Raw genomic sequence first — 27,146 nt, 5'->3', positions numbered from 1 at the left:
TGGAACATTGTAAAAAATAAAAAATGAAAACCATTTACAAATGGCCTTATAATATCAAAGTCTATCAAAGACCATACTAAAATATAATTTCAAGGTGAACAACCCATTTAACTCTGAGAATAATGTATAGCCAGCTTAGGAGTGTGAATTTTTTGAGAGGCTTGCTTTAGCAATGTAATAGAGGCATATCGAGTAGATCCTTCAGATTCTATAGATCAACTGAAGATTTAGTAGTAGTCTGTGCTAGAATGTCTGTTGATTAGCTTGGTTTAATGCATTTGGTTCCAGGCTGTAAAGCTGACTTCAGGAAAGAAGATTTGGTTGGGTGAGATATGAGGACAACACCTATTTGCTGTCCTAATTGTGTACCAAAGGACAGGCTTTTAAACTAGAAAAAATGTAGTACAGTTGAGATAGAAATTTAAATGCTTTCTGTGATAAACACAACCAGGGAAGGGCTGCATTGTACTGGTGATGAAATGGAATGTATTTAATTGAAGAATGTAGTCTAAGGTAAGAAAAGCTACATAAAGGTCAAGGATAAATTGCTTTGCTTAGCATTTGCTTGATAAGGTAAAGCAGTGAATGGAGAGAATAAAGTGAACAGAATGTAAAAAGTAATGCAGGGCAGTAGAAGATGTTTTATAACTGGTATCATAGTCAGCAATTTGAAATGCAGTACTGACTAGCAAATTGTCAGTGCCTCAACATTATTTGAACCCCCATTGACTTTAATGCATTTGGACAAAAGAGTCGTGCGTATAAAAATGGTCTTTCCCGTCAAAATTGTCGTGCATCAGAATTATTTTGATGGCCATTGACTTTAAGACGCTTCGTGCTTCGCTCATCACTAGTACTGATAAACACCATGGTTTAGCTATTTGCAATGGGGGGGGGGAATTAATCTTCAACTTCAGTGTGAGTGCATGTGTGTATCAAAACCAGGGCAGTAGTAGGGTCCCATGTATCCTGATAGAAAATTAGAAGATGGCAGGGAATGTGTCAGAAAATAGAGATGAATTGAAAAGGTGGTGTACTGCAGGGGTACGAGCAGTAGTGTATATAGTGAGGAGGGCAATGGAATGCCATTGGTTGAAAGGAAATATCTTTTGCTGTCAAAGACATATAAGAGTTACCAGTATCTCACTGATGTATTATTGAGTATTACTAAACATAATTATTAAATATTGTACGTTTTTATGATCAATTCAAGTCAAGTTTCTGATTGTTGGGAATAAATGTGTATGAATTTGTGATAGAACTGGAGTTCAGAAAGGGAAATATCATGGTCTCTTGCTAAATAGTTTGCTGGCTACAGGCAAATGCAAAAGATGTGACACCTTGGAAAGCCATGACACTTACATAACTAGATGAGGCATGGGAAAGTGGAGTAAGTGTTCTTGAGAAATATGATATATAGCAGAAGTTTGTTAATAACAGATATACACTGAGATAGAGGAAAATGCTAGGGGTGTGTGGTGGTCCTACTTTAGATAATAAAATGTAGTGATGTGTACAAAGTAATCAGTTATGCTTTTTTTAATTTTTGCCTGTTAAAATAGGTTAATTAAGATAGCTGCCATATAAGCTTAGAGATGCTTCAATGAAACACTTTCCACTGTAAGATTTCTATATATCTTTGACCTTTTGAAACATGCAGATTTTAAACAATGAAAAGCATTTTTTGGCAGTTATAAAGTCAAACACAATGGGGCACATTTACTAAGGGTCGAATATCGAGGGTTAATTAACCCTCGATATTCGACCATTGAAGTAAAATCGTTCGACTTCGAATATCGAAGTCGAACAATTTAGCGCTAATACTTAGATCGAACGATCAAAGGATTATTCGTTCGATCGAACGATTAAATTCTTCGAATCGAACGATTCGAAGGATTTTAATACAACGATCGAACGAATATCCTTCGATCAAAGAATATCCTTTCTTAAAGAGACAGTACTTCGATTATCGAACGATCGAATAGTCGAACGATTTTTAGTTCGAATCGTTTGATTCGTAGTCAAAGTCGTAGTCGAAGGTCGAACTAGCCCATTCGATGGTCGAAGTAGCCAAAAAAACACTTCGAAATTCGAAGTTTTTTTTATTCGAATCCTTCACTCGAGCTTTGTAAATGTGCCCCAATATGTTTTCAAGGTTAGACTTGCATAAATAAATCTGATTAAAAACATATGACCTTAACAGAGGTCTAATAAACTGATATGAAAAATGCTCTTTCTGACAAAAGAAATGTTTTTCCTATCCTCATTATTTTAATTTGAAACATCTTTATGGCTATAAAAACTCATGTTCTATTGCATAATAGATAACAGCCTTTCATCTCTGGAAGTTTATTACTAGTATCCAGTATTATTAATATTGAGAACAGTGGCAGCATAAATGGAAAACATTTTTAAGTTTTTAGGTTTTGAAGATTTCTTTGTTAAAAACCTGTTCAGGCAAACTTACAAAGATTGCCAAGTTTTTTCAGCAAAAAAACCTGCATTATTACTCACACGATTGCTTGTGCTGAAAAACAAGTGGGACCCCTAGTTATAGACCAATATCTTATCTTAGATATTCTCAGAAGATGATGTCAAATTTACCATCAATCACAACAGAAACCCTACCTTAACACAAAATAGTTTGTTGAGCTTGTACGTGTATCATAGCACAGTAAAAAACTATGATACACTTCAGAAACTGTGGTGTGTGAAAATAACCTCATGAGAAACCATTAAGAGGACAGTAGGAAGCATGATCTGTGACATATGACATTCTAACTGGAACACCAATCCTCTACATAACCTAGGGACAGGTCTGTTTGTGTTCTTAGTAACACATACAGGTATAGTGAAAAGCTGTTCGCTAGCATTCTGTGGTTATGACTCCACAGTTAACAAAATATATATCACTAACCTCTACTAAATATGAACCTTTTGGTTTTCCTCTTGGAAAGTTTTGAAGCAGGATGGTAGTCAATAAGATAAAAAAAACATTAATTCCAGGAACCTAAATTAGAAAATGAAGACATTTGACAAACTAAATTAAACAGAAAAACAGAAGTCTTACATCATAAACAGAAGCTGATGCACTTTAAATCCTTTAGGCTAACCCAACAGCAAGAGATGTCACATTACAACAGTGATTAATGCTAAGGGGCCCATTTACTAACAATCAAATTTTGTTTTTTCTCACGAATCTCAAAAAAATAGTGGTTTTCCTATGTTTCTAAAAAAGCTTTGGAAAACAACTTCTCCAAGTAAAAGTTGTCAAGGTCCTTTAGAATGAGAGCTGTGCTGAGGGCCCGCTTTAAATCAATTTGGACTTTTAAAGGGTTTTCAATTTTTTTTCTTTGCAAGAAATTGTGTGAAAAATTTAGGGGTTTTCATATTTTTTACCGTATTTTTTTGCTCTTTTTTCGTTCATACTTTTATACTTGGATTTTTTCAGAAATTCAATGACAATGGTGGTTTTGAGTTTGTGACTTTAGTCGTGATTTCAAACAGCTCTAAAACCGCTAAAATACCCATTGTTGAGAAAATGTTGCGAATGGTATAAGATGTACAAATATAAACTAGAAATGGACATTAAAATGGAGTCCTGCAATTTTGTTTTAACCTAGTTAAAAAGCTATCAGTCAAATAGTGGGGTCAATTACTTACACTAGGCACATTTTCCAATCCATAATTTAATCTCAAATAGACTGATCTAAGCTTTTTTTAAAATGTGCCCTGTGGAAGGCAGTGAGTACAAATATGTTAAATTTCTGGTTATAACAAATGTAGTTTTCTCATTTTTTATATTCGGCAGTTATATGCTTTGATGACTTTGGGACTAATATAGCAACACTGTAGAAATTCAGCATCATAATTATACTTTTGTACTCTTTATTTATGTAATTTTAGCTTTGGTTAATTTTGTTAAAATTATCCAGAAGTGCACTTCTGTTTGCATTATATGGTGTACTACTTGCAATATAAGGGTTGTCTTTCATTGTTAAATAACATACTGTTTTGCAGATTTAAAAATGATTACGAAACAGTTGTCCATAGAACTTATATGAGGTAATGTAATAAAAGTCGGTAGCGGAAAAAATATTCGCAGTGCAAAAAGTTATGCCTCTGTGCGAACAAATTTTGCTTTGCACAAATTTAATATAGCTTTTGCAAACCCGGAAACTGTTTAGCGACCAATTCCGATAGTGAAGGAAGGTTTGCAAATTTTATAGTTTGCTCCAGTGTGCAGTGAATGTAATAAAACGTAATGTTTGCTCCAAAGGATTACGACACCTTTAATCACTTCTTAAAAGTGGGCAATGCACAATAAAAATTCGCAGTGCAACAACAGTTTAAGGAAGAATATTACATTGCAAAATGCACATTTTTATTCTTATTTGTGCAAATTGTTTTGCTCTTTGCGATTTTTATTACATTCCCCCAAAAGAGTCTCCATATGTCTTAAAAGAGTTACTGGCAGTACAACATAGTTTACAACTCTTTCAAGTGTACGGTAAATACAGTACACTGAGTTTCACACACATGTTACAATGACCTACATAGCTGGTAACACATTTCTTTTCAGCCACATTACACTGGTCAGAGTTCAAGCTTATTTAGTTCTTGGCTTATTAAAACCATATTTACTCTAAAGTAAAAGGCAGGGCAAAAATATAAAAAGCTATAGGAGCACTACAAGAAAATATTATAGACATCATATTCATAAGCACAGCCTTTATACTAAACCACAGAGCTTATTTTAAATTTGAAAAAGTACTCCAGATATTGAATTTACATATACCTTCTTATAGCAAATGGGAACTTCAATGAAAATGGCACCTCTCTGTCAGAACATAGCATCTATCTATTTTTCTTCAGGGAATTCCTGGAATTCTTGCTTCCCTGTGCATTTGCTGCCTGCAGCTATTTGGAGAACAAGCTCATCTATTATCATCCTTCTAAGTTCCCAGAACTCTGACACCATCCTTATAATCAATACATAGCAAGAAGAGCTTTGAATTAGAAGTCAGTTTTAGCGTGCATAGAATGCTACAATAATATTGTTTCATTACTACTTCAGTAAATCATATTTTGCAAATTGCTAATCTGATGTGCATGCTATGTTATAATAATAAAAACAAATATTCACAAACAATACTATTTACTGTAATGCTAAATGTAATTTCAGTAAGTGACAGAGAAGCTATAAAGAACAATGCAGTGCTAAGCTAAACAATCGATACTTGTCAAATGAAGATCCTAAAACCCCTGACCCATTTTTGGGGGGTTTCACATAATTTAAGCTGGAACTACAGTAATACAAAGCATGTTTTGTCTCTGATAAAAGTTTGTGTATCTCAAGTGCACTTTCGCCCCCTGGGTTAAATGCCCAGAGTGATGATAGGAGATACACTGAAAAAGACTGCATGCAGAGAAAAATTATTTAAAATAAATCTGATTATATTAGAAAAGGTCTTGTGTACTTGGTAAGAGCTATTGTCTCTTTCTAGAAATGTGTATAATGTATATGATTCACTGGAATCCTAATTTTGAGGGCCATAGCGTGCAACTGCAAGGAACCTTATGTTTGACTTTGAACCAAACGTATGCTGAATGACAAAAGTTAAAGGAATACTGTCATGAGATTTTTTTTTTCCAAAACGCGAAAGTCAATAGTGCTGCTCCAGCAGAATTCTGCACTGAAATCCATTTTTCAAAAGATTTTTTTATATTTAATTTTGAAATCTGACTTGGAGCTAGACATATTGTCAGTTTCCCAGCTGCCCTCAGTCATGTGACGTGTTCTCTAATAAACTTCAGTCACTCTGTACTGCTGTTCTGCGAGTTGGAGGGATATCACCCCCTCCCTTCCCGCCCCAGCAGCCCATCAGCAGAACAATAGGAAGGTAACCAGATAACAGCTCTCTAACACAGGATAACAGCTGCCTGGTAGATCTAAGAACAACACTCAATAATAAAATCCAGGTCCCACTGGAACACATTTAGTTACATTGAGTAGGAGAAACAGCAGCCTGCCAGAAAGCAGTTCCATCCTAAAGCGCTGGCTCTTTCTGAAAGCACATGACCAGGTATAATACACTTGCTGGTTCAGGAATTAATTGTTAATTCAAAATGTTTTTTTTAAATTAAAAGATGATGGGTGAAAGTAAATTGCCTTTAATCGTCTATGTCTACTACAGATTTGGGACATGTTATCCAGAATGCTCTGGACCTGGGGTTTTCTGGAAAAGAGATCTTTCAGTACAGTGTTGGGCTGGCCAACCAGGATACCAGTAACACTCCCGGTTGGATCAGGTGTCAGTGGGCCCTCTTGCTTCTAAATATTTAACTGATTTCATGGTCATTCCTTATTTCTTTATGGGGGAAAGTGCTCAATAATGGAAGAATATAGTAAGTAGATATAAAAGGCTAGGAGAATAAAGAGTATGAGTGAGGAGAGGAGTAATAATAGTTTTGAAAGTGGGCCCACAGTCTAAGGTTTTCTGGCTGGCCCCTGGCATCCCATTAATTTGGATCTCCAGTACTTAAGTGTACTAAAAATTATTTAAACATTAAATAAACCAATAGGATTGCCAACAATAAGTATTAATTATATCTTAGTATAGTTGGGATCAAGTACAAGGTACTGTTTTATTTCAGAGAAAATGGTCATTTTCAAAATAGAAAAAATTAAAACATATTTGATTAAAATCGAGTTTATGCAACATGACTTTCTGGATAACAGGTTTCCAGATAACAGATCCCATAACTGTATTGTTTGACCACAATGCATTCTGGCTTCATCACTGCTTTCCCCCATTTTTCAAATGTCCTACTTGTTGACCATGGTCTCTTTTAGCCTTGTCTGCATCCCATTCCTGAGTACACACCCTGACAAAACCTACATTTGAAAGTTATGCTGTCCCTTAATTTTCTGATTAATTGGTAGTAATGGAATCCACTGTAGTAATGACAATTCATTGTCAGGAACTTCTAGATTCCTAAAGTAATGCATAAACTAAAAATAATTTCTTAATTATTTCTCAAGTATAGCTGCCAATGGTAACCTGATGTATTATCTTTTGAGCCCAGTCTAATAATATTAATAAAAGTGGTAGATTACAAGGTACATATTGAATGCATGCTCTAGTTAAACTCATCAAAATGTGTATGTAACAAATCGTACTCACCCTGGTGGTCTAGTGGTGCGGAGGGGATGCCCGCCACGCCGCTCCTCTTCTGCCTCCACGCCGGTTCCTTAGGGCACGCGTGCGTCTTGTTTCAATTATTGACGCGGACGCGCTGGCATGATGACGCCGACGCGCAATGGCGTGAAAATCAAATACTATCAAAGGCTCATTTTGGCTTCAGGTCCTTTCCCGTTATAGGTTTATTCCTGGTGCTTTTGAGCTAAATCTGTATTCTGACCTTGATTCCTGTTTTGACTCCTGCCTGGCTTTCTGACGATTCTGAACTCCTGTATTGTGACCCTTGCCTAATACTCGACTCCACTTCTGCTTAATCCCTCTGATTGATCTCCTGGTTTTGACCCTTGCCTGCCTGACTACGTTTATACTCTGCCTGCCTCGACTCGGCCTGATCTGACTACTCTGTTGCCAAACGCCTTGTACTTCGACCTTCTGCCCAAAAGACTTTGCTTTACAGTCGTGCCCCTTTGCCTGTTCAGAACCCTTCACTTGGTACCTCTCTTATTAAGACCTGGCAGCATCAGTTCTGGATTTGGGTGCCGACCGTGTAGTTAGGGTGCGTGACAGTGTAGTTTACAGAAAATAAATAAATGAAGAAATTTACAGGGCATATTTGCAAATAATTACTCATCTAATGGTGACAACTACGTGCCATTTATAGTCAGCTGGAATAATAAAATTGTCTATTTTTAAGACGTTGCATGGTTCTGTTATTTATGATGCATACGTTACTGGGCTGTTTAAATTTATGAAACCCTCTAAAACTACATCAGCTTTATGTAGTCTAAAATGTCTTTTTAAAATATTGTATGAATCCAAGGTTTTACATATTTCTGTTTCTTGAAGATTATCCATTTAACAATTACTGCAGGTTATTGTTGTGTACTAATATGATAGGTGTTTTTGATCCGTTACTTGTCAAGATACGAGATACAGATTTTTGCAGATGATACATTCAATTTCCTTTGTAAAATCTAATTATAAATAGTTTGGCAGTCTAAAACCAATAAGTAAAGGATGTATAATGTTCTAAGTCTGCACAAATCTGGCTAAAAGAGTTCATTATATTTAAATTATGCTCTCCCATAAGGAAAGTAAACAGTATTACTTTTGAAGGTTCGCTATTTTAAGAAGTTCAAAATATTCACCCTGGGTTTAGTCCATCCTTCAAATTCCTTTGTAATCTCAACTTGTTTCCAACCAGTGTCAAATAGAAAAAAATAAAATTGGCTGAAAGTCTATGTAGCAATAAGAAATTTACCACATTAGCAATGGGGCATTACGAGAAAGTGATATATGGGAGCTCATTTCACTTTGTACAGGGGACTCATCATATATCACAAATGTGCAAAAATAAAGTGTTTATCCAAATTTGTTTGGGTACCACATTGTACGTGGTCTTGATTAAATACAATAAACAGTCCCCACCGATTGAATGCAATCCTTAAAGTTCAGTTGTTATTCTTCACACAACTCATTTTTAAAAGTTGCTGGAATAAAGTGAGCATAACAAAGGTTCTGTAAACCTCTGTGTGCTGAAGATTCCCTGAAGGCTAAAGGGAATTTTCAGCATGCAGAGACTTACCAGTATATAAGGGAAACTTAGGTCATTCCACATTCCACATGCCTGGAAGCCAATAGAGAATACTAAATACCTACAATCTTCAGTATCGATTCATTACCTGGAATCACTTCCCTGTACTCCATAAGATAAGGCTATCCTTGCTCTCACCTTGCCTACTCATCTTCCTTTATGGCAAGTTGGCAACTACCTTTTCTTCTTTAGTAGGGGCTCCTACCACAGAGCCTAGTCCTAAATATCTATAGTTCCTATATCACCTGATCCTTGATTGGGTTTCCCTGTGCAGTAACAGTATATACTTCAGTAGTGATCTGCTAATCTGACCAGTTTCACCTTGCTAAAAATTTGCAGAAATGCATTGAAAGTCTATGGGCGACAAATTCATGCCACCATTTTCTTTTCACCCATTGGCTTCTATGGCTGTCATTTTCACCAAATATTTTCGCTCATCACTATACATTAGCCATAGAACTAGCTATGCAATAACCGTGTCAAAGAGAAATACACACAAAATTGTAGTGGAGAAACTTTTTACCATGAAGAAAGGAAAGAAGATGTAGATAATGAGATTTAAAAGTTTCTGCTCTATCTTTATAATTGTAGTTCACCAGCATAAACCTGGAGAGATTTTTAGTAAATTGCCAAATTTTCACTGGAAAAATTTCACTTGTAGAAGAAATGTTGAGTGGAATCTATTTTCTTGGTGAAACTACTCCAAATTTTCACTTTTACCCTTTAGTAAATATGCTCCTAAGCCTCAGGGTCACTAACAAACCAAATATTACATTTTCAGCTAAAGGAAAACTATACCCCCAGAATGGAAACTTAACGAACAGGTAGTTTAGATCATATTCAGTGGCCTATTAAATAAGAACTGGAAAATATGGAATAACTGGAATATATGTCTTCGTAAATATTATCTATTTACATCTTTTCCCTTGAGTCCCCATTTTGTTATGGTCTCTGTGCTGCCTCAGAGATCACCTGACCAGAAATATTGCAGCTCTAAATGTAACAGGAAGAAGTGTGCAAGTAAAAAACTGATCTCTTTCCATTAATTGGCTCATGTCACCTAACATGTTTGTGTGTACTGTGAATTGTATTATGCCAGGGGGCAACCCTTAGTACTTAAAATTGCAATTTTCTATTCAAGATTACCCAATGGCATATACTACTAAAACATTTTTTTTTGAAAATTATTTATTTACATGAACCAGGGTTTTACATATGAGCTGTTTTATGCAATGTATGTTTATAGAGACCTATATTTTTCGGGGTTCTGTTTTTCCTTTAAATACAGTTGAGTCCATCAAAATGACTGAAGCACTAATTGGCACACCTGTACACAGGCAGCAGCTCTACATTCTTGCTTCAATGGCCCTCAAGGCTTGAAATTGTTCTCCCCTGTTCAATACTATACCCTGGAAATGATTGAATACTTGGAAGATCAATCTAACATTTCCCTTTGTTTTGTTCAATTTGCTGTCAGCTGCCTGCCTTTTGTTAATGAGTTTCAATTTTTCATTTACAGTTTTCAAATGCTATCAAATGATATGCATGCCACTATTATTTCTGTTGTCACATCCTAAAAATTCTTGACCTTTTACATCCTTTGTGATCAGGCAGGCAGTGTTTGCTTTATTATTGTACTGCCTGGAATGTTTGCTCAGTCTAAGATGAATCTTACATCATCTTTCATTTTCATCTTTCGTTTTCAGCCATTTAGCAGTTTTTCTCTAAAGACGTATAATAATCAAAAAAAATGTTTTGATGTTCTGAGATTTTAACACTAACCATCCCAGCCTGTGAGCCAAAATAATCAATAATTAGTTTTATAATGACTATTTATTAATGATAACTATTACTTACCATGCTTTTGCCAATGTTGTTTACTTTTTGGCTAATCCTTGTATATGACCTGTTCAATATCAGTCTATGTGCAAAAAATTGTGACAGATTGCATCTGTTTTTTTGCACTCTGTACCCTGCTATACATGAAGTAAATGACCCCAGTGTCCTGCAGCTTACATCCTTCCAAACTTATTGCTAAGTCACTAAGCTCTAAATTAGATATAATGTCTTCCTTAAGACTGAGCCTTGCTGCTCATACAAACGTATGTTTCCTCACTCACTCCAGGCTTGTAATTATTATCTTATAAATATTCAAATATTTGGATTACTGTGGCCTTTTAGCAATATAAACAAAGTTGTTGTCTGAGGTTGTTGCCTGTTTTTCATAATAATCTCAAACTGAAGTCTTATACTGTTGATTACAAAATATTCTTTATGTTTATCTAGGGTATGAAAAGCACAGTCGATAAATGTATTCTCTACAATATCCCACATGACATTTACCCTACTTTAAACAGGAAAAAACTAAAATTATCGAAGAATAATACCTTCCTGCTATATCACACACTTTTATTACTCCAATAACTGTACTCTCACACAAAACTTTAGCTAAATATTAACTGAGGCAGGCATCAAGATACATTCAAAAAAGAAAATCACAAAATAATATCTTCTGTTCTTTTGCTGTTCCAAAAAACCGATTGTTTACTCCACTATTCTGAAATAATGGGAACATTTTTTTCTTGTTTTTTTGTTTATGTATGGCTTTTGTCAGCCCTCTTACAGATACGTTTCCTGTCAAATTTCTAACACTGTGCTGTATCTTATCTTCACATTTGAGTTTACTGCCTATATGGTTTCTACACAGGATTAACAAGAAAATAATAGCACATTCAGGCAAGAATCAATATAATCCTGATTACTATGGACACCAATGGGGCATGACACCAATATTCAAGTGCTTTCATTCTCAAATGTCAAATTAATTTGTAAGTTAATATTAGGAATGCACCGAATACAGGATTCGGTTCGGGATTCGGCCTTTTTCAACAGGATTCGGATTCGGCTGAATCCTTCTGCCTGGCCGAACCGAATCCTAATTTGCATATGTAAATTAGGAGCAGGGTGGGAAATCACTTGACTTTTTGTCACAAAACAAGGAAGTAAAAATGTTTTCCCCTTCCCACCCCTAATTTGCATATGCAAATTAGGGTTCGGATTTGATTCATTCAATCGGATTTTGCAAAGGATCCAGGGGTTTGTCCAAATCTAAAAAAGTTAATATTATAGAAAAGTTGCCTTGTTCCTTTACACAACTCACATTATAATTTAATCAGAAGTCAATTTACCAGAATAAATTAACCTGAAAGTACTCTCAGCTAATCATATACTAGAGGGAAACTGGAATACACAGACAAAACCAGTCAGACACTGGAAGTACACTGTGCCCAGACCATAACTGAACTCAGTATACCACTGCTGCAAGGCATGTCAAGCATGTAATATATATAATTAAAGGGGAACTGTCGTAAAATGTAATATAAGCTTCCTCATACTGAAATAAGAAACTTTCTAAATACAATAAATTAAATATTCTGCAAAATCAAGTGAAATAATCAAGTTTATCTTCGCTATCCCCCTGTTTCTCTTCATTTTGTCATTAGGGATGTAGCGAACGTCGGAAAAAAAGTTCGCGAACATATTCGCGAACTTGCGCAAAAATGCGAGCGGTTCGCGAACGGTTCGCGAACCCCATAGACTTCAATGGGAAGGCGAACTTTAACATCTAGAAAAGACATTTCTGGCCAGAAAAATGATTTTAAAGTTGTTTAAAGGGTGCAACGACCTGGACAGTGGCATGCCAGAGGGGGATCAAGGGCAAAAATGTATCTGAAAAATCTGCCTGTGTGTGCTTGGAAGAGATAGTGTAGGGGGAGAGCTGTTAGTGATTTCAGGGACAGATGATAGTAAGCTTGCTGGCTAGTAATCTGCTTGATACTGCTCTGTATTGGAGGGACAGAAGTCTGCAGGGATTTGAGGGACATTTTAGCTTAGGTAGCTTTGCTGGCTAGTAATCTACTGTTCTCTTTAAACAACTGCCATACGTTGACCTTGTAGGCATTGTTTGCCCAGTTTTTTTGGACGCAGCCACTGAAGCACAGTTGCCAGAAAAAATATGCCATATAAATGCTGAAAATAGTAATTTTTCGCCATACGTTGACCTTGTAGACATTGTTTGCCCAGTTTTTTTGGACGCAGCCACTGAAGCACAGTTGCCAGAAAATTATGCCATATAAATGCTGAAAATATAAATTTTTTTGGTTGCAGCCACTGAAGCACAGAGGCCAGAAAAATTATGCCATATAAATGCAGAAAATATGCATTTTTTTGGTCGCAGCCACTGAAGCACAGTTGCCAGAAAAAATATGCCATATAAATGCTGAAAATAGTCATTTTTTGCCATATACGTTGAGTCAACGTATGGCAAAAAATTACTATTTTCAGCATTTATATGGCATATTTTTTCTGGCCTCTGTGCTTCAGTGGCTGCGGCCAAAAAAACTGGGCAAACAATGCCTACAAGGTCAACGTCGTTGACCTTGTAGGCATTGTTTGCCCAGTTTTTTTGGCCGCAGCCACTGAAGCACAGAGGCCAGAAAAAATATGCCATATAAATGCTGAAAATAGTAATTTTTTTGGTCGCAGCCACTGAAGCACAGTTGCCAGAAAAATTATGCCATATAAATGCTGAAAATATAAATTTTTTTGGTTGCAGCCACTGAAGCACAGAGGCCAGAAAAATTATGCCATATAAATGCTGAAAATATAAATTTTTTTGGTTGCAGCCACTGAAGCACAGAGGCCAGAAAAATTATGCCATATAAATGCAGAAAATATGCATTTTTTTGGTCGCAGCCACTGAAGCACAGTTGCCAGAAAAATTATGCCATATAAATGCAGAAAATATGCATTTTTTTGGACGCAGCCACTGAAGCACAGTTGCCAGAAAAAATATGCCATATAAATGCTGAAAATAGTCATTTTTGCCATACGTTGACCTTGTAGACATTGTTTGCCCAGTTTTTTTGGTTGCAGCCACTGAAGCACAGAGGCCAGAAAAAATTAAACCAGTAGGGTTTGCACCCTAGTTTGTAACGGTGGCGGAGGGAGGAGGAGGACGCTAAAGGACAGCTGTGTGTGGAGTCATGAGGCTTGAAGAGAAGGACAGCTGCATAGAAGTCAGAACAAGTCTTCCGGCGTGCAGTAACCCTCCGAGATCCACCCCTCATTCATTTTAATAAAGGTCAGGTAATCGACACTTTTGTGACCTAGGCGAGTTCTCTTCTCAGTTACAATCCCTCCTGCTGCACTGAAGGTCCTTTCTGAGAGCACACTTGAGGCTGGGCAAGACAAGAGGTTCATGGCAAATTGTGACAGCTCTGGCCACAGATCAAGCCTGCGCACCCAGTAGTCCAGGGGTTCATCGCTCCTCAGAGTGTCGATATCTGCAGTTAATGCCAGGTAGTCCGCTACCTGCCGGTCGAGGCGTTCTTTGAGGGTGGATCCAGAAGGGTTGTGGCGCTGCCTTGGACAGAAAAACATTTGCATGTCTGACGTTACAGACTGGCCAAAGGGCTTTGTCCTTGCAGGTGTGCTCGTGGCAGGATTACTGGCACCTCTGCCCCTGGAATGTTGATGAGTTCCTGAAGTGACATCACCCTTAAAAGCATTGTACAACATGTTTTGCAGGCTGGTTTGTAAATGCCGCATCTTTTCGGACTTGTGGTATGTTGGTAACATTTCTGACACTTTATGCTTGTACCGAGGGTCTAGTAGCGTTGCGACCCAGTACAGGTCCTTCTCCTTAAGCCTCTTGATACGGGGGTCCTTCAACAGGCATGACAGCATGAAAGACCCCATTCTCACAAGGTTGGATGCAGAGCTATCCATCTCCGCTTCCTCATTATCAAGGACTGCATCATCCACGGTCTCCTCCCCCCAGCCACGTACAAGACCAGGGGTCCCCAAAAGGTCACCACTAGCCCCCTGGGAAGCCTGCTCCTGTTGGTCCTCCTCCTCCTCCTCCACAAAGCCACCTTCCTCCTCTGACTCCACTTCTGGCACCTCTCCCTGCGTTGCAGCAGGTGCCTGGGTTCGTTCTGGTGATTCCGACCAGAAATCGTGCGCTTCCAGCTCCTCGTCACGCTGGTCTACAGCCTCATCTGTCACTCGTCGCACGGCACGCTCCAGGAAGAAAGCGAAGGGTATTAGGTCGCTGATGGTGCCTTCGGTGCGACTGACCATATTTGTCACCTCTTCAAAAGGTCGCATGAGCCTGCAGGCATCGCGCATAAGCACCCAGTAACGGGGGAAAAAAATCCCCAGCTGTGCAGATCCAGTCCTACCACCCAGTTCAAAAAGGTACTCGTTGACGGCCCTTTGTTGTTGCAGCAGACGTTCCAACATAAGGAGCGTTGAATTCCAGCGAGTCTGGCTGTCAGAAATCAAACGCCTGACTGGCATGTTGTAGCGCTGCTGAATGTCAGCAAGGCGTGCCATGGCTGTGTAGGAACGTCTGAAATGGGCCGACACCTTTCTGGACTGGGTGAGAACGTCCTGGAATCCTGGGTACTTGGAGACAAAACGTTGGACTATTAAATTTAACACATGTGCCATGCAGGGCACATGTGTTAAATTGCCTAGTCTCAACGCTGCCAACAGATTGCTTCCATTGTCACACACCACTTTTCCGATCTGCAGTTGGTGTGGGGTCAGCCACCGATCGGCCTGTGACTGCAGAGATGACAGGAGTACAGATCCGGTATGGTTTTTGCTTTCCAGGCACGTCATCCCCAAGACAGCGTGACAACGGCGTACCTGGCACGTCGAATAGCCTAGGGGGAGCTGGGGGTGCACAGGTGTGGAGGAGGAGAAGGAGGACCCAGCAGCAGAGTAAGAAGAAGAAGAAGACGAGGTAGAGAGCGATGGAGGAGTAGAGGTGGTGGCAGAACCGCGTGCAATCCGTGGCGGTGACACCAACTCCACTGTTGTTGTTGAGCTACCCATTCCCTGCTTCCCAGCCATTACCAAGTTCACCCAGTGGGCAGTGTAGGTGACATACCTGCCCTGACCATGCTTGGAGGACCATGCGTCAGTAGTCATATGGACCTTTGGCCCAACACTAAGTGACAGAGATGCGGTAACTTGGCTCTGCACATGTTGGTACAGGTGTGGTATTCCCTTTTTAGAAAAAAAATTGCGGCTGGGTACCTTCCACTGCGGTGTCCCAATTGCTACAAATTTGCGGAAGGCCTCAGAGTCCACCAGCTGGTATGGTAAAAGCTGGCGGGCTAAGAGTGCAGACAAGCCAGCTGTCAGACGCCGGGCAAGGGGGTGACAGTCAGACATTGGCTTCTTACGCTCAAACATGGCCTTCACAGAAACTTGGCTGGTGGCAGATGACTGGGAATGGGAACAGGTGGTCAAGGTGGAAGGCGGAGTGGAGGGTGGTTCAGACGGGTCAAGGAGAGCAGAGGTAGAGCAGTAAGATGCTGGACCAGAAGGAGTGTGGCTTTTAGTTTGCCTGTTGCCTTTGAGGTGTTGCTCCCAAAGTGCTTTGTGCTTGCCGCTCATGTGCCTTCGCATAGAAGTTGTACCTATGTGGCTGTTGGGCTTACCAAGGCTCAGTTTCTGACTGCACTCATTGCAAATTACAATGCTTTTGTCAGAGGCACACACATTAAAAAAATCCCACAGGTGCCGATACATGTGCCGATACATGTTGTTGCCATGCTGATCCCTGCGGGCTGTCCTCCCTGCTTCTTCTAAGTCTTATTCTCCTACTGCCTCTCTGACTCTCCGTCTCTCCATCTGAACTACCCTCCTCTTGCTCTCTTCTACTAGGCACCCACAAAACATCAATCTCCTCATCATCATTCTCCTCAGATGCATCAATTTCTTCTGACACATCACAGAAGGAAGCAGCAGCGGGGACCTCCTCCTCATCACTCATTATGTCCATCTCTATCGTGTTCTCTGCCAGAATTAAATCTGGTGTAAGGTCCTCATCTCCTTCATCTTCTTCTGGCAATAATGGTTGCGCATTACTCAGTTCAAGAAACTCATTGGAAAATAACTCCTCTGACCCCAGTGAAGAAGGGGCACCGGTGGTGGAGGAAGTGTTACGTGGGGTGGCCATAGCAGTGGAGGATGAGGAGGATGTTGTGGTAAAGTTAGAAACGGTAGAGGATGGGGTGTGCTGTGTAAGCCAGTCAACTACCTCTTCAGCATTTTGGGAGTTCAGGGTCATTGGCTTTTTAAAACTGGGAAATTTGCTAGGGCCACAGGATTGCATAGCAGCACGGCCCCTAGCACGGCCTCTGCGTGGCGGCCTGCCTTTGCCTGGCATTATTTTAAAAAAAACAACAACAACAACAAAAACTCAGTTGGTTTTTCTGGAAACGATAATACACACAGCTAGATGGCGGGTTGAAGAAAACACTGTGCAAATAATGCCTACAAAGTCAACGTATACACTACTACAGCGGTGGATACGGATTACGTAAAATATATGAATGCTGCTTGAAAAAAAGTAACTCAAGTGGTTTTTCTAGAGACGATAATATTATCAATATTTAGACAAAATGTGAACAAGCTCACACAGCTCGATGGCGGGTTGAAGAAAACACTGTGCAAATAATGCCTACAAGGTCAACGTATACACTACTACAGCGGTGGATACGGATTACGTAAAATATATGAATGCTGCTTGAAAAAAAGTAACTCAAGTGGTTTTTCTAGAGACGATAATATTATCAATATTTAGACAAAATGTGAACAAGCTCACACAGCTCGATGGCGGGTTGAAGAAAACAGTGTGTAAATAATGCCTACAAGGTCAACGTATACACTACTACAGCGGTGGATACGGATTACGTAAAATATATGAATGCTGCTTGAAAAAAAGTAACTCAAGTGGTTTTTCTAGAGACGATAATATTATCAATATTTAGACAAAATGTGAACAAGCTCACACAGCTCGATGGCGGGTTGAAGAAAACACTGTGCAAATAATGCCTACAAGGTCAACGTATACACTACTACAGCGGTGGATACGGATTACGTAAAATATATGAATGCTGCTTGAAAAAAAGTAACTCAAGTGGTTTTTCTAGAGACGATAATATTATCAATATTTAGACAAAATGTGAACAAGCTCACACAGCTCGATGGCGGGTTGAAGAAAACAGTGTGCAAATAATGCCTACAAGGTCAACGTATACACTACTACAGCGGTGGATACGGATTACGTAAAATATATGAATGCTGCTTGAAAAAAAGTAACTCAAGTGGTTTTTCTAGAGACGATAATATTATCAATATTTAGACAAAATGTGAACAAGCTCACACAGCTCGATGGCGGGTTGAAGAAAACAGTGTGCAAATAATGCCTACAAGGTCAACGTATACACTACTACAGCGGTGGATACGGATTACGTAAAATATATGAATGCTGCTTGAAAAAAAGTAACTCAAGTGGTTTTTCTAGAGACGATAATATTATCAATATTTAGACAAAATGTGAACAAGCTCACACAGCTCGATGGCGGGTTGAAGAAAACAGTGTGCAAATAATGCCTACAAGGTCAACGTATACACTACTACAGCGGTGGATACGGATTACGTAAAATATATGAATGCTGCTTGAAAAAAAGTAACTCAAGTGGTTTTTCTAGAGACGATAATATTATCAATATTTAGACAAAATGTGAACAAGCTCACACAGCTCGATGGCGGGTTGAAGAAAACACTGTGCAAATAATGCCTACAAGGCCAACGTATACACTACTACAGCGGTGGATACGGATTACGTAAAATATATGAATGCTGCTTGAAAAAAGTGACTCCGGTGTTTTTTCTGGAGACGGTAATATTATGGATATTTAGACAGAATGGGAACAAGGTCACACAGCTCGATGGCGGGTTGAAGAAAACAGTGTGCAAATAATGCCTACAAGGCCAACGTATACACTACTACAGCGGTGGATACGGATTACGTAAAATATATGAATGCTGCTTGAAAAAAGTGACTCCGGTGTTTTTTCTGGAGACGGTAATATTATGGATATTTAGACAGAATGGGAACAAGGTCACACAGCTCGATGGCGGGTTGAAGAAAACAGTGTGCAAATAATGCCTACAAGGCCAACGTATACACTACTACAGCGGTGGATACGGATTACGTAAAATATATGAATGCTGCTTGAAAAAAGTGACTCCGGTGTTTTTTCTGGAGACGGTAATATTATGGATATTTAGACAGAATGGGAACAAGGTCACACAGCTCGATGGCGGGTTGAAGAAAACAGTGTGCAAATAATGCCTACAAGGCCAACGTATACACTACTACAGCGGTGGATACGGATTACGTAAAATATATTATGGCTGCTTGAAAAAAGTGACTCCGGTGTTTTTTCTGGAGACGGTAATATTATGGATATTTAGACAGAATGTGAACAAGGTCACACAGCTCGATGGCGGGTTGAAGAAAACAGTGTGCAAATAATGCCTACAGGGCAAATAATGCCTAAAAGGTCAACTTATACACTACTACAGCGGTAGTAAAATAAAAAAAAGTAAAATAAAAAAAAATGAATATTAAAAAAAAAAATTAAAGTTGGTGCTGCTGAACTACTAGGAGCAGCAGATTAGCACACCAGTCCCACTCCCCAACACTGCTAGACTAATAGCACTGGGCTCTTATAGTAGTAGTAGTAGTAGTAGTAGTAAAACAACAAAAAAATAAATAAAAGCAGTCCTTACAAGGACTACTGTTATTGCAGCAGTCAGCAGATGAGATCAGAAGCAGGACAGCTGCCCACTGCAGCTACATACAGAGCACTGCAGTAGAAGGTAGATTACTAGCCAGCAAAGCTACCTAAGCTTAAATGTCCCTCAAACCCCTGCAGACTTCTGTCCCTCCAATAACAGAGCAGTATCAAAACGATTACTAGCCAGCAAACTTTCAACTGTCCCTGAAATCACTAACAGGCAGCAGCTCTCTCCCTACACTATCTCTTCAGCACACACAGGCAGAGTGAAAAAACGCTGCAGGGCTTCGGTTTTTATAGGGAAGGGGAGTGGTCCAGGGGAGAGCTTCCTGATTGGCTGCCATGTACCTGCTGGTCTGGGGTGAGAGGGCAAAAAAAAGCGCCAACAATGGCGAACCCAAAATGGCGAACGTCGCGCGACGTTCGCGAACTTCCGGCGAGCGCGAACACCCGATGTTCGCGCGAACAAGTTCGCCGGCGAACAGTTCGCGACATCTCTATTTGTCATCATGCAGCAATTGGGTGTCAGATATTCATTGACAGTAAAGGTGCCCATACACTGAGAGATCCGCTCGTTTGGTGATGTCGTCAAACGAGCGGATCTCTCCCAGATATGACCACCTTGATGTGGGCAATATCGGGCTGATCCGATCGTGGGCCCTAGGGCCCAACGATCGGATCCTGACGAATAGCAATGGGCGGTCGGATCGCGGGACCGCATCAACGAATAGATGCGGCCGCGATCCGACGGGATTTTTTGTCCCAACCGATCGAGATCTGGCCGAATTTCGGCCAAATCTCAATCGGTGAAGCCCGTCGGGGGGCCCCATACACGGGCCAATAAGCTGCCGACACGGTCTGTCTGCAGCTTTTATCGGCCCGTGTATGGCCACCTTTAGATCCAATATATCTAGGGGGGGCTTCCTTTCCTAACACATGAATTAGAGCTCACTCAAATAACTGATTCCAGTACAAACAAAATCTAATAATATAACTGCCTTCATTATTTCAGAAACGGTACAGAATTTTTAATTGATTATATTTAGAAAACTTATTTCAGTAGGATGAGGCTTATGTTTCATTTTCATTTTTAGGATAGTTCCCCTTTAAAAATTAGTTTTAATAGTTGTTAACTTTTAGCCCTTCCCCTCTCACAAACCACACCATCTCCACTGTCTTCAATTGAAGCAGCTGAAAAACTGGCCCGTGTATGGCAAGCTTTACTAATGCCCCTTTCTGGCAATTCTATGCAATGCATTTTTCCCTGCACAAATCAAGACTGAGACAGTTAAAAATATTTTGAAACAAAAGTTGTTGTTTTTTTTTATTTTTTTAAGGTTACAGGCAACATCATTTACCATTTAATTAAAAAAGCAATGATTTCACGTTGTATTTATGACTTGCCATGGTCTGGGGAAAAAAATCATATGTTTATCTTGGCCATGTTTAGGAAACTGCAGTGATTACACACTCAAATGAGACCGCTTTATTTTACACATGATTATACTCATTACAATTTGAAGCATGGCGGGCTTTTTGTTTAATTACCATTTTATTGTATGTGACTGAAATGAAATCAGCAATGAAAGTAAAACATTGACGTTCACAATGAGTCATGTTATGCATTAAAATGAGATCTTTTTATAGGTGCTAATTTAGCTGTCGGGTTTGTTCAGTAATGGCAGAAAAAAGTACCACCTACACAGATGGTGACTAGTGTGGCACAGCTGGTACATTCAGTAACAAACAGTTAATAAAATGGATGCATGTTAATGAACTAGGTGCAAAAAGGAATCCCCTTTTGTCCTCTCCTGCACCTTACAAGGCAGTGCAGAATATTTTCCATCTCACCCTTTCCAGCATTTCAGTAAAGTTTACTAGCTGCATTTCAAGCGCATTCACATCTCTGTGCACAAGAAGTGACGTCTGCTGGTGGATTCACAACTGAGCTCTACTCTCCTGTAAATCTGCAGAGAAATCTCCACCACTACAGCACATTTCTCTTCAAAGTGTCATATTAAAATTGTGTGGGATCTGTACCCATTTAAAGCCTTGGGGGGGGGGGGGTGTAAGTGTTTCTCTGTAAAGGTTACTATGAACATTTTTATTCTTGGGTAACCATGTAACACATATATTTGAATTACTTATTGTACCAGGGAATTAAAATTTATTATAATGAAAATCCATTGCCAGCTAAACCAGTTCATACCAGTGAAAGTCCACTTTCCCCAGACCAGAGTCCTTGGTTTGTCCTGTCAGCACCCTCCAGGTAATCTGCTACTGAAGCCAATTGGAGGACAGACATATTGCTTCAGCTGCATAAATAAAACTCATGGGGGGGATCACTTTCTGAAAAGAAAATCTCTAACTTTAATAGTCCACAGTTAATCTTTTAGTCTATAGTAAGAGTCTGAAAGTCATCTATATTAAAAGCCTCAGGTTATAATTTATAAAATATATAATTTCCCTGAAAAATGTATAGTAAAATAGCCTCTGGTTCTAGTAGTCTGTAATGTAAAATGAGTTGCTGGGTAAAAATGCTTAGTTATGGACATTTGATTAAAGTATCTGGTTAGTGTTTCTATCTTTTCAGAGAAATTACATGCTTATTGTTTTATTGCATTGACTATTCTTATCACAATATGTTAAAATAAATTGTACGGCAGCCAAGGAAAGCATGACTACAGTATATTCAATGTTTGAATACAATTTAATTTTCAGGATCATGAAAACAAAAGTGTTGCTGTTTGGTTTATCCTGTCTTCACATACTTATCATTCTACACTGGATAATGCATGAGACCTGGAACTGAACTCAGAAGTCACATGGGCGGGAAAACCAATCAAATTTTTTCACCCTGCCTTTCTTATGTAAACCTGCTAAACCCATATCAGCAGTAGATGATATGTCAGGGAGAATAGAGTAATGTGTCATTAGTTACCTAACACAGCGTTTTCTCCACACTGCTCCCACCTGTTGAATGCAGGGCTTGTTAGGAAGATATGAATGAATGCAACTAGAAATAAAACTCTACTCCACTTTAGCTTGTCATGGACACTTGCCTTTAAATTGCCTACAATCCATCATTTTGTGTTTTACAAAATCAAAGTCTAAATGTGTAAAATATGGGGCTTTATCTATAATTTGTATGTGCAACTGTCAAAATCCAGGAAAATGCATAAATCCATAGTTATCATCTTCCATTACTGTAAACGTTATCTTTAGCAGTCACACATCATTTCTTTTTTGCATCCAGAGTTTGCAAAGTTCATATGCAGAATGAATGAGAGGCTGGAATAAACATATGGTTATTTTAAGCCTGGGATAAAATAGATTTTTAAGGAGACTTTTATACTATAGGAGGATAACAAGCAGACTCGTCAGCTGGAGGAGTCTTACCTGAGAACAAATAAAACTGCACAGTTTTGAGGCTTGCTAAAAATGAAATTTGAATCCTGTAAAACTCTTACTGAGCTAATTCAGACACACTGCATGTACACTCACTGACTTTACTTTTAAAAGGCAGACCTGAGCAAATTGTGACTAATGAAATATATGATTTCTGATCTGTCTCCAGATGCATCTTACCAACACCCAGCAGTCTCTTATTTATGTGACTTTGCAAATGCACATTTCTGTCTGATATGGCTGATCAAGTACAACATACTGATCTGAGAAATTAGTTATTCGAGATCAATACCAAAATGAAGCAAAGGACAGTAGAACCATTTGCCACTATTTAGATTAAGGAAGCAAACGGTGATAGCTTCTGTTATTATATAATTTTAACCTGGGCATTTAAAAACTGCACAGGTTTTAATGCCCATTCAAATGTCTGATCGACATTACATGTCTTTTTAATATGTTTACTGGAGCACTGATGATTAGTAAGAGGCTCAGTTATTTTACCCTGGTCCAACCTGTGCTTATGCAAGACCCACTAATAAGAATACTTGAAAAGCCTTTGAACCTTTGAAGCAAGTAGATAAGCAGCAATTTACAGGCATGTCTTGTATATTATGAATCAATGAACAAGACAGAACTCCACTGGTATTGTCCACTAGAACACATTTCCCCAAAATGAGTGCATTATTTGCTATTAATGTAATTTTAATTGTTTAATAGTTGTGATAGGCCTAACAGTCTTGCAATAAATATTTAAAACATGCATAACAGAATTCTACCTCTGTGGTCTACGAAAAGTTTATATTATAGTTTGTAAATACATTGAGCTGCAAACTAATAATGGTTCTCCTTGAACTGCTTTAGTATTCTAGTATTAAATCAATTTTCTTTGGCTTAGAATGTTTTATAATCCCACATTAAGCATGCTTACCATTTTGGTGAAGAGGATCGCCGTGTCCCAGTACTCCGGGTGCTTGTCGCTTACTTTGTTCCATTTTTTCTGCCACCCACAAAAACTTCTGAGTGTCATGGCAGCATTGGTTGTAACTTTTGGACCCTTCCCGTCGTCAGTTAGTACCATAAATTTCACCACAACAATGTTGATTGGATTCTGAATACTGGGGTGTCTGTATAATCGAGCTGCTGTAGCCATCAGGGTGAGCAGGTAGTGCTGAAGGTCATCACCATGAAACTTGAGCATTGTCTCATCAGCTACGATCAATGTCTCCACATACCTAGTTATGGATGCAAAACGGCGGGACCGGTGACTGCCTTTTAACCTGGTGCCATTCAAGTGCTTTTTATTGTGAGAGCCCTTGTATTTGTTTAGAGCTTCCATAATACCTTGATTTAGACCAGAATCAACTCCACACCTGGAAGTGGCATCTACTGGCTTCATAGGTCCTTTTCTGCGCTGTAGCAGGTGCGGCCCCTGGTGGCTATTTTGCAATTGGTCTCTAGTGAAATTTTTTAAAGGGCTGATGATATATTCCTCTCCTTTGTAGCCAAAAGCACCCCTCAGTCCTCCACAGAGGCTCAGTGCAGCAAAAGAATCACGGTCCGAATTAACATCTCCTGAGTAGAAACAATGTCTTAAACCTGGTGATGGTTTGGGGACAGAGCCAGGAAAGTGCATAGAAAAGGCTGGAGCAATAAACTGTGCATCAGGGATCAAATTGAGGTAGAAATCCTCGTGAAAAGCTGTTATTTGGAAAATGACCCCTAAATCCTTGGCATTTTCATTTTCTTTTTTTAAATAATATCTTCCATTTAAATCAGGATCCAGCTTTTTGGGGATAACCACAATCTCCTGTAAGGAGGAACACAAAGAAGGGATGAGAAGCAACAGATCCAAAGCAAGCAGAGAGGTGACAGCCAGATGTGTGCACATGGTTTAAGTGACTCAGCCACAAGTCAATGCATCCAAAAATAAACAGAGAATATACTTGACATGGAGTGAAAAAAGGAGATTTTGTGGAAAAAAGACTGGAAATGTTGGTAAAATATGAATTAAAATAATAAATTTTTCCAAGTCATGATTTTTTTTAAATTATATAAATAATGCAGGAACAACGAGCTGGGTAACTGGAAAGGTTTAGCTGAATATTCACTTCCCCAAATTCCAAAAAAACACTAAAGCTGGTCTTTCAGCCAGTAATCCAGATGTTCATTCAGGCAGTGCTCAGAGTCTCAGTGCTGGAGGCATTGTGTGCAGCTTCACTACCTGTCGATTCACAGGCAACATCAGCTTCTTCTAGGGCTTTATATACGTTTCTGTCCTGTGCAAATAGATTTTTTTTTCCTGGGAGGTGCTGGAAAGGCTTATTGGTCTTGCCTCTGCCACTTGTAGCTCATTATCAGACACACACACACACACACACACTCACAGCCTCCCTCTCTCATTGCCTGGAAGGCTTTAAAGAAACAGATTTCTATAGCCAAGCAAAGTTTTGCATCTGTTAAAAGCAGCTGTTTTCTCCGTTGTTCAGCCAATTTTTTTTCATGTTGCACAATGCTTGCAAACGATGTGATTTTTCGAGACAATTAATGATTGTTTTCCCAAGAGGCTTCTCTTTTTAGCTGAATGATATGCTTGTGCTGCACAGAAACGTTAGCAAAGTCCCAGGGCTCTTTTTTTTTTTTTTTTGTATTTTGCTGTGTCGAAGGAATGACTATATTTACTGAATATAGGGAGCAGTGCTAAGCTGATTGTTTATTTACATGTGCTTTTTAATTCTTCTTTAATTGCATTTAATTACTTTAAAGTGATTTAATTAATTTTAATTCTTCTTTAATTATCATTTCATAGCCCTTTATTGGTGCCAGGAATAAATATATGTGATTCCAGCACATTTCCAATAAGTATCCCCATCTACAATATGTCTTTATTATCAGTCTACATGTGAGAAAACTCTGTGTTGAGATCATAGCTGCCATTTGCTGCAGTTTAGCATTGCATCACATTTGACTATTTCAGCCAAAGTGTTTATATCTCAAAACCTGAACCATGTCAGAATGCAGTTTTGGTATCTGATGTGAGAACATAACATAATGTTGAAATTGAAAAATGATGTGTTCGGGCTCCCCTGTTGCTGTTTGTTAAGAAATGTTTAAGGAAATGCCTGTAAGTGTTGACTTTCTAAATTTGCAGCCTGCTACATGCTAAACATAGATCTTCTATTTTCCCTACTAATCTCTGACAATTACACAGAGCACATTTAATAACTGACAGCACATGCAATAGGGCTACCACTTCACCCCATTAAACCAGTATCAATTATATATTTATATAATTTTTTTCTGTGGATCTAAAATTATTGCATCTGCAAGTATTGTTAATTTAGCCTGTGAATTGTATTGAGTTCTATTGTCAATGGAGTATATTACAACAGGACTTATCACTTGCTATCTGTCAGTCCTCTAATCATGTCAGTTATCTGACTGAGGCCATATCTATATCTGCCATTTTATGGTGCAATGGTTATCATTGCTGCCTTGTGGTGCTGGGATCCTGGGTTTCATTTTAGCCAGGGCACTGTCTGCAAGGAGATTGTATGTCTTCTGAGTGGGATTTCCGCAGGGTACTGTGGTCAACCCCACAATCACAACAAGTCAGGAACCGAGTATATCAGGAGAATAGATAACACATTGAAGATGGCTACAAGCTGATTGTGGTTCATATAATAAATCCAGAAATATGCTGCTTGGACTGAAGCTGAGAATTTACTGGAACATACCAGAGCTGATCACTGAAGAAGATCACATGTATGGCATTTTCAAGTCACCCGAATCAATATCTCACCATGCCAGAACCAAATTACAGTCACATATAGGTACCTCAGATATTCTGTGTCTCATTCGAGTCTATTAATCTGTACCAGTGTCAGACTGGGGGTCCAGGGTCTAACAGGCCTACAGTCTCAGGGGTCCCCTACACCATACCCCAGGCCCCCCAGCCACTAACTTCTCTATGCACGCACACGTTTTTCAGGCGCTGCAGAAGAGGGAGCGGGTGTGATTTTGGGATCCTAAGCCAACCTGAGGTGGATTCTGTGGGGCCGCATTGCTAGTGCACAAAATTGACTATGAAGATTTTCATTCATCCAGGTCATAGTATATCTAGTATAGGTCAATCTAAAAACAACTGGACTTGCTGAGTAATCAATGAAGACGTTTCACTACTCATCCGAGCAGCTTCTTCAGTTCAACTGACTGGGAAGTTATATGCCGTGAACTTCCCACACCAGTCAGTTGAACTGAAGAAGCTGCTCG

At 39.1% G+C, this 27,146-nt stretch overlaps 1 protein-coding gene across 1 annotated transcript in view; it reads right to left on the bottom strand.

The window, feature by feature from the left end:
- adamts15.S (ADAM metallopeptidase with thrombospondin type 1 motif 15 S homeolog) overlaps positions 1–25,268 on the bottom strand; it is a 61,392-nt gene extending 36,124 nt beyond the window's left edge. Inside the window, exon 1 of the mRNA XM_018227708.2 lies at positions 23,806–25,268. Within this exon, the coding sequence (XP_018083197.1) occupies positions 23,806–24,765 (960 nt within the window). The 5' untranslated portion in view covers positions 24,766–25,268. The remainder of the gene's footprint in view (positions 1–23,805) is intronic.
- Between the last annotated feature and the right edge of the window lie 1,878 nt (positions 25,269–27,146).

The sequence above is a fragment of the Xenopus laevis genome, chromosome 7S (assembly GCF_017654675.1).
Source record: "Xenopus laevis strain J_2021 chromosome 7S, Xenopus_laevis_v10.1, whole genome shotgun sequence".
NCBI classification, from domain to species: domain Eukaryota; kingdom Metazoa; phylum Chordata; class Amphibia; order Anura; family Pipidae; genus Xenopus; species Xenopus laevis.
Note: the sequence above shows the minus strand (reverse complement) of the source record. Positions and strands in the feature narration are given on the sequence as shown.